The 12,655-nt window shown below is 37.5% G+C and overlaps 1 protein-coding gene across 1 annotated transcript in view; it reads left to right on the top strand.

Moving 5' to 3' along the window:
* The window catches only part of kl-2 (dynein heavy chain 2, axonemal kl-2), a 1,174,416-nt gene that overhangs the window by 281,049 nt on the left and 880,712 nt on the right, over positions 1-12,655 (top strand). Inside the window, exon 20 of the mRNA XM_090369487.1 lies at positions 143-388. Within this exon, the coding sequence (XP_090225613.1) occupies positions 143-388 (246 nt within the window). The remainder of the gene's footprint in view (positions 1-142; positions 389-12,655) is intronic.

Genomic DNA, 12,655 nt, shown 5'->3' with positions numbered 1-12,655 from the left:
TACTAAAGACACTGTTTTATTCTGACAATTGTGTTGGACAGAATAAAAATTAAGGCAATGGCCTTGTCTTTATTTATATGCACTCACTATGTTTGAAATACCATCTATAACTCATAAATATTTAACAGTTGGTCATACACAGAACAAGGGAGATGCAATGCATGCAAGTATTGAATGTCAAAAAAAGCGACTTTTAAAATCTGGTCCAGTTTATACACCTGCTCAGTGGACACCTGTAATACAAATGGCACAAAAAGGAGGAACTCCCTATGTTGTAAAAGAATTAGCTATTGAGGACATAAGTGACTTTAAAGATCTGTCAAAGCGAATGGGTACTAATTACACAGTGAATGAAGAAAATGAAAAGGTGTTATGGAACGATATTAAGGTACAGTATTGCATTTTTGCAAAGATTCTCCAAACACTATTTACTACAAGAATAATTATAATGAGGAGTATAAATGTATTGATATTCATAGAAGAAAACGTTGCCGACCAAAAACAATGCCTGATCTGATAAAGGCCTACTAAGCTTCCTCCAAAGTTAAGTGCTCAAAAACTAAAAGATCTGCTAGAACTTTATAGAACTAATGCAATACCTATTGTACACCATGCATTTTTCAAAAGTCTCCAAAGTTCAGAAGATTCTGCAACAGCTGCTGTTCAAAGTGACACTGATGATAGCGAGTAGATTTCAGATTTTTGTATTTGAATTTAAAATTTCGCTTGAATTATTTTTATTTTCTTATTGTACTTAGATGTAATAAATATTTTTATAACTATCTAACATCTTTTAATCCAAAAGTGCCCTGTTATATATAAAATAATATCTATGGCATAATTCCTTAAATCTAAGAATGATAATTATTATTATTCTTAAATTTAAGGCATTATGGCCATAGATGAATACGCAAAATAAAACAGTCAGTGCAGTACAGCCTTATCTCAAATTTTTTGAAAGTAGAAATAATCTACAATAAGTTTAGTAATCATGTTTTAAAACTTAGATTTCAATGAAATATGGTCACCAAACGTGGAACTGTAACTTACTTACATAATTTATTATCGTGAACAATCACATTCAAATCACTGCTGTGTAAAATATATAATTTTGGACATGTGGCCCTACTGCATTACATGTGCAGCTTGTAAATTGCATAAAATACAATTAGGAGGCATTACATTTTGATTTTTTTTTTTCGAATAAGCCTCTGGGGTTGGGAAAATTCATATTCACAAAAATTACACCCGAACACCAACCATTGCTGAAATAATTACTTTTAATTTACTTTAATACTGTAAAATATATACATAGAACTAATGAAATAACAGAACTTTTATTTAAATTAATGTAGAATAAAAATATACAATCTATTTACAGTAAATATAGAATATATATAAAATATATAAGAATTTATGAGAAAATAAAAGAGTAGTGGGGTTGTTTATGAGATTAGATGCCCGGATTTTGGGAAGTGTTATGTTGGTGAAATGAGGCGGCGGTTCAAAGATCGTCTGGGGGAAACACATGAATGCTATAAAATCTGCGGATTATGCCGTAGCGGTCTGCCGTAGCGGAACATTTTTGGGAGAAGCATCATCAGATCTCCCCAGACGAAGCTGTCATTGTCGACCATGCACATAGGTTTTGGGACCGCAAGTGGCTTGAGAGCTTGTGGATTTGTTCTTCTGAGAACAATACCATTAACAGAGACGGGAATTCGTATTCATCCCCTCTTTGAGGCAGTGATTCTCGGACAGAATGATCGGTTCTGCCTGGCACGCTCCCGAGCCATTTCCAGTTCCAGTGCGCATGAAGAGAATACTGCCCATGCTCCTGTGGAACCACATGCTGAGAGCCGTGAGCCTGCTGTTATTTAAGGATGTGTTGTACCATAAAAATCTTACTGTTGAGAAAGGAGGCGGATGCTGCCTCTGAAAGCTTCGGGATTTTAGCGGTTTTAGTCTCATTGTTTTATCGGTATTTTAGTGGTTTTATTTTCATTATTTTATCGCTTTTATTTTTTTATATACCTTATATATATTCTATATTTATTGTAAATAGATTGTATATTTTTATTCTACTTTAATTTAAAGAAAAGTTGTGTTATTTCATTAGTTCTATGTATATATATTTTACAGTATTAAAGTAAATTAAAAGTAATTATTTCAGCAACGGTTGGTGTTTGTGTGTAATTTTTGTTAATACATTTTGATTGTTTGTTGTTTGTTATTTGGTTTTTAAGAGATTAGCAACTAAGATCATATTGCTCTGGGGATATGCAGTCATTCCCTGACCTTTCCGCATCCTCTGTATTTGGTAGTCACAGGCTCGAACCCCAGTCTAATTAAGAACGTGTGCTATGCACTGCAGCTCCTGCCCACGGAGGCATCCATTTTGACTGACCCTTGTATTATGCATCCAGTGAAGTAACTGTAGGATGCTAGCATGAATCCATAAGTTTTTTTTTTTGGTAAAATTTTAATATTAATTTAACTTACAGAAGTTCTGTAGTTGTTATTGAATCATTATAAAAAATGGAATGTACAGATTTTTTTTATTGGCAAATAATATTAAAAATTTATGAAACAATCAAAATGTCTTACTACTAACTACGTTTTGTGTCTGATGACTCTCATTTTGATTTGAATGAACAAGTTGTTTGTTTGGTTTTTAGGAGCATTAGCAACTAAGGCTATATTGCTCCGGGATATGCGGTGGTCATTCCCTGACCTTTCCGCATCCTCCGTATTTGGTGGTGACAGGCTCGAACCCCGGTCTAATCAAGAGCGTGTGCTATGCACTACTGCTCCTTCCCACCTGGCTACGGAGGCGCCGCGAATGAACAAGTCAACAAACAATTCTGTTTGGTGACCAAATGCCATGAGATTGTGCCATGTATTGGCTGTAATACAAAATGCTCATTTGCTTCTTAAATAGCAAAGTGAAAGACCTTGTATCATTGTCATTTAGTTGTACTGTTAATGAATAATATATCTTTTAATTCATATTTATATTTAAACTTTCTTGGACACATTTTAATGGGATAAATTTTAGAAATTAGAATAAAATTGATGTCGAGGCAGCTTTAGAAAATGAACTGATAGGCTGCATGCTTGCAGTCTTGATCAATTTTATTGTACAGATAAAATTAATTGCTTAAATCTGTAACCAGTGCATGGTGGTGATGATGGGATGTTTCAAAGGTGGGTTCGCCAAAATCATGGCTTCAAGTAAAAGTTAGCTCCTTTACCAAAATATCTCTTCAATTATATATATATGTCTGTGTGTAAGTTAATATACATAACCTTTGTTACTTTACTGACCTTCTCATGCTATACTACAACGTTAATTCTATCTGTCTCATTGGCTAAAGAACCAATTACCTTTCTTATTCTCAGCTATACATAATTTGAGGAGCACCGGTATATGTTCCCTTAAAATATTCTTATAGATCTGAGCATATGATCATCCCATACAACATCTCTCTCTCTCTACAAATCATGAGCAATACACATGCATAATGTAAGATTGAATTAAATATGTACATATATATTTACTTAGCCTCTCCTTAATCACATCAATATTAATCAGCACATAAATCTTACACTTTATCTAAGATTCCCTCTGTAAACAAAGGATTTCAAACTTTCATTCTTAAAATCTTTTGAGTCATAGAAAGTTAACCCATTCTCTCTCATCACCTTTCCTTCTAATTAACACAGTTTCTCCACTTTATTTTTCTATTTTAATTAGTTATTTCTACAATGCTTCGTAAGTCACTGCTATCTCTAGATGAAGTTAAGTCTGTTTGTCCTGTTCGTACTTTAGTTTCTAAGCAAGGTTCAGTACTTGAGGACTTACTTTTCTTTCCTTTCTCTTTCCTCCACCTTCAGTTGGCGATCCTTTGCGTTTGTTCTTTCCTACGTGGCTGTCTTCCTTGGTCTTGGCTTCTTGAACCGAACTTCGCGTTCATTTCGGCAGTCGCTCTTAGATCCTATGTTTAGGGAAGTTGGTAAGCTATGATCTGCATTCTCTCACTGATTCTCTCATTAAGGCAAGGCTCATGCTTCTGAAACTTTCCTCCGGCTATCTATTCAGACTGTCTTTTCCCTTTCTTTCAACTCTCTTCACTTCTCCTCACTTTCATCTTAACTTCTCTGGCACTCCTACATAACTTGTTATACTAAACCTATTCCTCCACTTTTTTCTGTCAACCCCCACTGCACTCCCTGTAACTCTTTTCTCACTCTTCATCCTTTCCCGCTCTTCTTTTCGTGCGAAACCCTATATACTTCTCTTTAATTTACATGTGCCCACCCACCTAATTTATACAGGCCCAATCATTACACTGTTTCTTAATTTATATTTTTTTCATACCTTATTTACCTGAAATTTTGTTTTCTAGTATGTGGAATCCCTTCATCTACGTAATCCTTTCATCTATCCTCCTACTCCAAAACTTTTAGAACAAAGGCATGCCGATGCCTCTCCCAAAAATAACTGAGTGTATCCTCAGTCCATGGTATGGCAGAGGGATTAAGTGAACATGGATCCCCTTTCAAATCTAGCATTCTTTCACTTTGCTCTGCTAACTGTTCCATTCAGGCTACAGTCTCTAACAGAACTATTTCTGGATAGATTTCTTTGTTTGTAAATTCACTTTCTTTCCACCTGCTATTCTACACTTAAAACTAAATATTCATAAGACTGTGTCTTACAGAAGGAATGTGAATAAGTGCATTTCTGGGTTCTCTGATTCAGGGTGTAGTGAGGGATGAATTACTTACTTAGGCTGTTCTAATAATGCTGTTAATAAAATTACAGGGATAAACATGTCTGCAAAAAATCATATTTCTAGGCAATGTTCTGCAGGGTCCCTCTCAGGGTCAGCCTTTATTGTGCTGACCTGGACACATAGTAATGGGTAGAATGAAGGCTATCAAGGTCAGAGCCTTTATCAAGCTTACCTTGGCACTACTCAGGTGAGATAGTTAAAACAGTAATTGAGTAGAGTTTCTGTGTAAGTTTTCTGTAAATGTACTGGAGGTAGACCCTGCAGTATAAGTACAAGGGTCAGACCATAAGTAATGCCTGTTGTGTGACAAAATTTTTTATAATTGAGTTAGCATTATGAAGTTTTATGTATTGCTAGTATAGCTATTAAGACATGCTAAAATAAAAATAAAAATAACATGCTAAAATAAAAGTTTTTATCTGTTACAGATTTGAAGTTTAGAACAGTCAAACTGATATTTGTTTCCACCATCAGTCAGTGATAGAGTTCCTTTTCAAGTCAAGAGAAAATTCAGGATGTGCTGGATCATGAAAAATTGAGGAAAGTATATCAACCTGGCACTATTAATATAAGCAATGCTTGTAGATGGCCTGTACTTTTTAAAACAGGAATCACTGACATTTGTGATTAGCCAAGTAGTGGAAGACCAAAAGTCTGTGTGCACTGAAGAAAACAATAAGATTTTGAATGAAATGATTCAAAAAGATAGGACAAACACCACATGTGTAATAATGCAAAATTCAAAGAGAAGTATATTAACCATTTTAGACACATTAGATTATAGGAAAATATGCTGCAAAAGAATGTCCAATCTTTTAATAAGAGAAATAAAATTCTCAAGGCAGGAGATTTTCTAAGATCTGTTTGCAGGAGTGCAACAACTTTCAAGATTATTTTAAATGCCTGATAAGAAGTGTTGAGACATGGATCTTTCTTTATGACACTTCTTGTAAATGTCAGTCTATAAAATGGACGTATCTGTTATCTCCAGTGAAGAAAAAATCTCAGATTGCCAGATTATCAAAAAAAAAAAATTATGGTCACAGCAGTTTGAGAAAGAGAAGGCCCAGTTTTTGTAGATATTTTTGAGAAATATCAGTCTGTAAATAAGGAAAGATATTGCCAAAAACAGATAAGTTAAATAGCACCTGTCAAACAAAAAAGAAAGACTAATGGGACACCAACCCAATCATAACAATGATAAATAATGCCGAGCCACACACTGCCCATATGATTCAAATGAAAATTGCAGATCATCACAAAAAATTATGGCCACAGCATTTTGAGACAGAGAAGGCTCAATATTTGTCAATTTTTTAAAGGGCAGACTATAAATAAGAAAAGATTTGATTAACGCCAAAAACACTTGATTAGCTAAATAGCACCTATAAAACAAAAAAGGAAGACTTAACAGGACACTACATCATACCATGATAAATAATGCCAGGTCATGCACTGCCCATATGATTGAGATAAAAATTGCAGACCTAGGGTGGAGAGTTTGTGTCCCGTCCCGCATATAGCCTGGATTTGCTCCATTTGATTATTTCTGTTTGGACATATGAAGAAACGTCTTCATGGAAAACACTTTTTGGTTGAAGAGAAGTTGAAAAAAGACAGTGAAAGGCTTGCTTCAACAGGATCCACCCTTTTACCACAGTGCATATGTGAATTGGAGAGCGATAGCAAAAATGTATTGATAAACAAGGTTGGTAAGTAGAATAACTTACATATGCTTCCCAGTGTTTGTCTTTAACTGTGACATAGCACATTATAAATGTAGTCATTTTTGTACCTTAAAACACCAAACCAAACCAGTGTTTGTTTGTTTAATAAAGGATATAAATTTAAACTTTCTATGCCTTTATACTTTTATGGCCAGAGAGGCATTTACTTGTGAAAAAACCCTAGTATATCAGAGAAAGGGTGCTCTTCTCTTCCAGTTAAAGGGAACTAGAAAGCTGATGAAAAAGTAAAGCATTAGTAGAAGCATATGATGCAAGAAAGCAAGCTTATGCAGCATCAGCCAAAAAAAAAAAAAAAAAAACCCCACTCCTCCATTCTTTTGAAATACCTGTCCAGCTGAGCCTTAAATTTATTTAAGCTATCAACTTCCACAACAAGGGATGGAAGTCTGTTCCACCAACCAACTACCCGCTGGCTAAAGGCAAATTTCTGCACATCTATCCTACATCTGTCTCTCCTCAATTTGAATTTATGCCCTCGTGATTATTCTGAGCAACAGAGATAATCCCATCGGCATTGAGCATGCTCAAACCATTCAAGGCTTTATACACCCCTATCAGATCACCACGCCAGTGCCTAATCTCCAGACACGGTAAATTGCAAAACTTAAGCCTTTCTTCATAAAAGCAACCCTTTGTTCATTCACTAATCTTGTTGCCCTTCTCTGTACTCGTTCCAACAGCTCTACATCCTTCTTGAAATGAGGCTTCCAGACTTGTATACAGTACTCAAGGTGTGGCCTGACCATTGCCCTATACAAGGGAATAATCACTTCCTTATCCCTGCTATAAATACTTCGTGTATATCATTGACAAGACACCATGAGCTACTCTTGCAGCCTGTCTGCACTGCTCAGAGAACTTCATATCTGCCTGCACAATTACCCCAGGTCCTTTTCATTCTCTACCACTGTCAGTGTAGTACCACAGAGTTGTTACGTTGCTCTGGGGTTACTGTTTCCCATATGTAGTACTTTACATTTGTCAATGTTAAACTTCATTTGCCACTTCTCAGGCCATCTGTTCAACCTTTCCAGATCCTGTTGACAGCAGCATAGCATCAGTAGTGTCCTTAACAACCCTGCCAACATTTGTATTGGCTACAAACTTGGACATTAAGCTTGATATACCATCATCAATATCATTTATAAATACACAAAACAATAATGGACCCAACACTGAACCCTGAGTCACTCCACTAATAACATTAGTCCACGATGAGCAGTATCCATTGATTACCACTCTCTGTCTTCTCCCCCTCAACTATCCCTTTATCCATAGCAGCAATTTGTCTCCAGTGCCACACTGTTCCAATTTGTGCAGCAGTCTTCCATGTGCAACAGTATCAAAAGCCTTTCTAAGATCCAAATATATAATATCAAAGTTATTCCCTGCATCCAGTTCTTTTATGACTGCATCATAGTATCCAATCAAATTGGTCAGCAAGACTTCCCCTTCGCAAAACCATGCTGTGTCCGAGCTATAACTGAAGTCTTGTCTAGATGATCCTGCAGTGCTTCTTTAACCAGTGCCTCCATTAATTTTCCGGGAACAGAAGTTAAACTCACAGGTCTATAATTACTTGTGTCAGCCTTTGATCCTCCTTTGTGAATTGGGGTCACATTTCCACATCTCCAGTCTATGGGTACCTCCCCTGAGTCCAAAGAGCTCTTATAATTATGGCTAAGGGTTTGCTTACTTCCTTTGCTGCCTCCTTTAATATAACTGGATAGATCCCATCCACCCCTGGTCCCTTTTTTATGTTTATCCTCAACAATTTCTCCTCCACTTTCCTCTCAGTTATTATAAAATCATCTAGCCCACTGCCAGAGTTTACTTCACCTCTGGCATTCCCCTTCCTGAATAACTTCTCATGTGTGAATGTAGATGCAAAATACTGGTTTAGTTTGTTAGCCACATGAGTAGGATCCTCACCTGTTGAACCCTCAATATCCAGTGGACCAATCTGATTCATCCCTTTCCTTCTAGAGTTTACATAGGTAAAGAACTCTTTTCTGTTTTTTTTTGCATCCCTTGCTAATGATTTCTCATAATCTGCCTTTTCCTGCCTAATCTGCTTTGTGACTTGGTTACAGACCAGCACACTGTGATCACTGACACCTAGCGGTTCCTTTTTCTGCAGATTCTTAATGCATGAAGAATCACTACTGATAATCAGATCAAGAGTATTACTCTCTCTAATTGCCTCCCAAACATGCTGATGTAGAAAACAGTCATCCAGTAAATCCACAAAAGCCTTGCTAGTGTGTGAGTGACCAACCCACAGATTCCGGCAATATCTGGGAAATTAAAATCCCCCATTAAAAGTATCTCTGATTTACTGGCCCACTCTGTTTTCCTGTACAGTTTCTTATTATACTCATCAGAGTCATTAGGCCTATAGCACACTCCTACTCCCAATTTTGATCTCCCAATACTTATGTCACACCAAACTGACTCGACACAGCACTGTCCAGCGATGTCGACTGGCTTCACTTCCTTGGATTTTATGTGTTTCTTAACTATTAGCATAACCCTTACTCCCTCCCTATCTTTTCAAGCCTTTCTGTACACATTGTACTCCCCAAATTCCAGTTCTGCGTTCCTTATATCAGTGTGACACCAAGTCTCTGATATTCCAACAATATCCACCTTTGATGCTTTGAGCAATACCTCAAATTCATCAAATTTATTTACCAAACTCCTAGCATTGGTGTACACACAAGTATACTTGCACCTGTTCCTGTTCTTAGCTACCCTCACACAACCCATGTGTTTACTTGTACCACAATGACTCCCAGCAGTCATTAAAATATCCTGCATCGTGTTTTCCAGGCTGCTGCTCATTACAATAGAAGCAGTGCAAGAATCACTTTCACCTCTGCCAGGGGCTACTGTTAATCTATCAGTCCTTGTATCCCCACCTCAAGCCAGCAGTTTTCTGACCAGCCTAATACTGCCTCGAAAGCATCAGCGAATATTCTTGCACCCTTTCTATTTAAGTGTATCCCATCCCTGTAGAAGCACTCTCTCCTGTTAACAAGTACAGATCAGGCTGAAAACAATTCTACTACCCCTTGAGCCTTTCACAATCTTTCCAGGGCCGAATTGGTCGACAAGGCTCTCATCATATACTCCCTCCTATCGTGTCTGTACAGAATTGCAGACACTTTCAAATTCAATTCAAAATGTCATTTATGTAGGAGTTCATTGCATCCAAGGACTCATCTGTGGATGCTGATTATTCATTTACCTCGTGTGCAGCTGCTTGATATAAAATTTCACAGTGTTTACCTTGAATGATGACAATAATATATATAATAAATTTTTTTTCATTGCCATCTAAGCAGTTAAATAAAAACTAATATAGTTATTAAAAGAATGCTTTCTCAAGGCTGTGGAAAGCAATGTATGCTGCTACTTTTGTATTTTATGTATACCCAAGTTTTTGTACATAATTTAGAATTTCTGTTCTTTAATTTTATTAAACTTTTTTATTATTTTTTAACTGTTAAGTTTGTGTTAGTTAGCATTAGCATTAGTAGAGGCATTTGATTAAAGAAAGCAAGCTTATGCAGCATCAGCCAAAAAAAAAAAAAAAAGCCACTTCCCACTTCACCCCTCTGTTCATTCAAAATACCTGTCCAGCTTGAGCCTTAAACTTATTTAGGCTATCAACTTCCATGACAAGGGATGGAAGTCTGTTTCTGTTCCACCAACCAACCACCCGCTGGCTAAAGGCAAATTTCCGCACATTTATCCTACATCTGTCTTTCCTCAATTTGAATTTATGCCCCCTCAGGTGATTATTCTGAGCAAGAGGGAGAATCCTATCAGCATTGAGCATGCTCAAACCATTCAAGGCTTTATACACCTCTGTCAGATCACCTCGCTGGTGCCTAGTCTCCAGACACTGTAATTTGCAAAACTTAAGACTTTCTTCATAAGAACATCCCTTTGTTCTGTTCACTACTCTTGTTGCCCTTCTCTGTACTCGTTCCAGCAGCTCTACATCCTTCTTGAAATGAGGGCTCCAGGCCTGTATACAGTACTCTAGGTGTGGTCTGACCATTGCTTTATATAAAGGAATAATCACCTCCTTATCCCTGCTAGAAAAATTCCTATATATCATTGACAATACACCATGAGCTACTCTTGCAGCCCGTCTGCACTGCTCAGAGAACTTCACATCTGCCTGCACAATTACCCCCAGGTCCTTTTCATTCTCTACAACTGTCAGTGTAGTACCACAGAGTTGATACATTGCTCTGGGGTTGTTTCCCATATGTAGTACTTTACATTTGTCAATATTAAACTTCATTTGCCACCTCTCAGCCCATTTGCTCAACCTTTCCAGATCCTGTTGCAGCAGCATAGTGTCAGTAGTGTCCTTGACAACCCTGCCAACCTTCGTATCATCTGCAAACTTGGACATTAAGCTTGATATACCATCATCTGATATACCATCTTGATATACCAATACGGAACCCTGAGGGACCCCACTAATAACATTAGTCCACAATGAGCAGTGTACATTGATTACCACTCTCTGTCTTCTCCCCCTCAACCACCCCTTTATCCGTAGCAGCAATTTGCCTCCAATGCCACACTGCTCCTATTTGTGCAGCAGTCTTCCATGTGCAACAGTATCAAAAGCATTTCTAAGATCCAAGTATATAATATCAAAGTTATTCCCTGCATCCAGTTCTTTTGTGACTGCATCATAGTATCCAATCAAATTGTTCAGGCAAGACGTCCCCTTAACAAAACCATGCTGTGTCTGAGCTATAACTGAAGTCTTGTCTAGATGATCCTGCAGTGCTTCTTTAACCAGTGCCTCCATTAATTTTCCTGGAACAGAAGTTAAACTCGCAGGTCTATAATTACTTGTGTCATCCTTTGATCCTCCTTTGTGAATTGGGGTCACATTTGCACATCTCCAGTCTGTGGGTACCTCCCCTGAGTCCAAGGAAGCTCTCATAATTATGGCTAAGGGTTTGCTTACTTCCTTTGCTGCCTCCTTTAATATAACTGGATAGATCCCATCCACCCCAGGTGCCTTTCTTGTGTTTATCTTCAACAATTTCTTGTCCACTTTACTCTCAGTTATTACAAGATTCTCTAGCTTACTGCCAGAGTTGAATACACCTCTGGCATTCCCCTCGCTGAATAACTCCTCATGTGTGAATGTCGATGTTCATTTAGTTTGTTAGCTACCCGAGCAGGATCATCAACACTTGACCCGTCAATATCAAGTGGACCAATCTGATTCACCCCCTTCCTTCTAGAGTTTACATAAGTAAAGAACTCTTTGCTGTTTTTCTTTGCATCCCTTGCCAAGGATTTCTCGTAATCTGCCTTCGCCTGCCTAACCTCCTTTGTAACTTGGTTGCATATCAACTTGTATCTATCATAGGCTTCTGTGTCATGTGTTAATTTGTATGTATCCCATGCATTTTTCTTCTCTGCCATATGCCTCATTAGTTCATCTGACATCCATTTTGGCCTAAACCTTGAACAATATTTCTTAGTTGGTATGTAAAGCCTAGTAGCTTCCAAGATAAGTTCTTTGAATGCTTCCCATTTTGAATTTGCTGTTGGTAACATCATCAGTTGGTCCCACTGTATAGAATTTAAATACTGTCTCAGTCCATCGTAGTCGCCTTTACGGAAGCAATAACCCTTTCCTTTACCCCTAATGGTAGTTACCTTTTTGAGTAAATCCCACTTCAGCACACTGTGATCACTGCCACCTAGTGGTTCATTTATCTGCAGATTCTTAATGCATGAAGAATCACTGCTGATAATCAAATCAAGAGTATTACTCCCTCTAGTTGCCTCCCGAACATGCTGATGTAGAAAACAATCATCCAATAAATCCACAAAAGCCTTGCTAGTGTGAGTGACCAGGCCCCAAATTGCATTCAATATCTGGGAAATTAAAATCTCCCATTATAAGACTCTCTGATTTACTGGCCCCTCTATTTCCCTGTACAGTTTCTTATTATACTCATCAGAGTCATTAGGCCTATAGCACACTCCTACTCTCAATTTTGATCTCCCAATGCTTATGTCACACCAAACTGACTTGACACTGCACTGTCAAGTTAG

This window comes from Mastigoproctus giganteus, chromosome 1 (assembly GCF_048544385.1).
Source record: "Mastigoproctus giganteus isolate SK-2022 chromosome 1, ASM4854438v1, whole genome shotgun sequence".
In the NCBI taxonomy this organism is placed as follows: domain Eukaryota; kingdom Metazoa; phylum Arthropoda; class Arachnida; order Uropygi; family Thelyphonidae; genus Mastigoproctus; species Mastigoproctus giganteus.
Note: the sequence above shows the minus strand (reverse complement) of the source record. Positions and strands in the feature narration are given on the sequence as shown.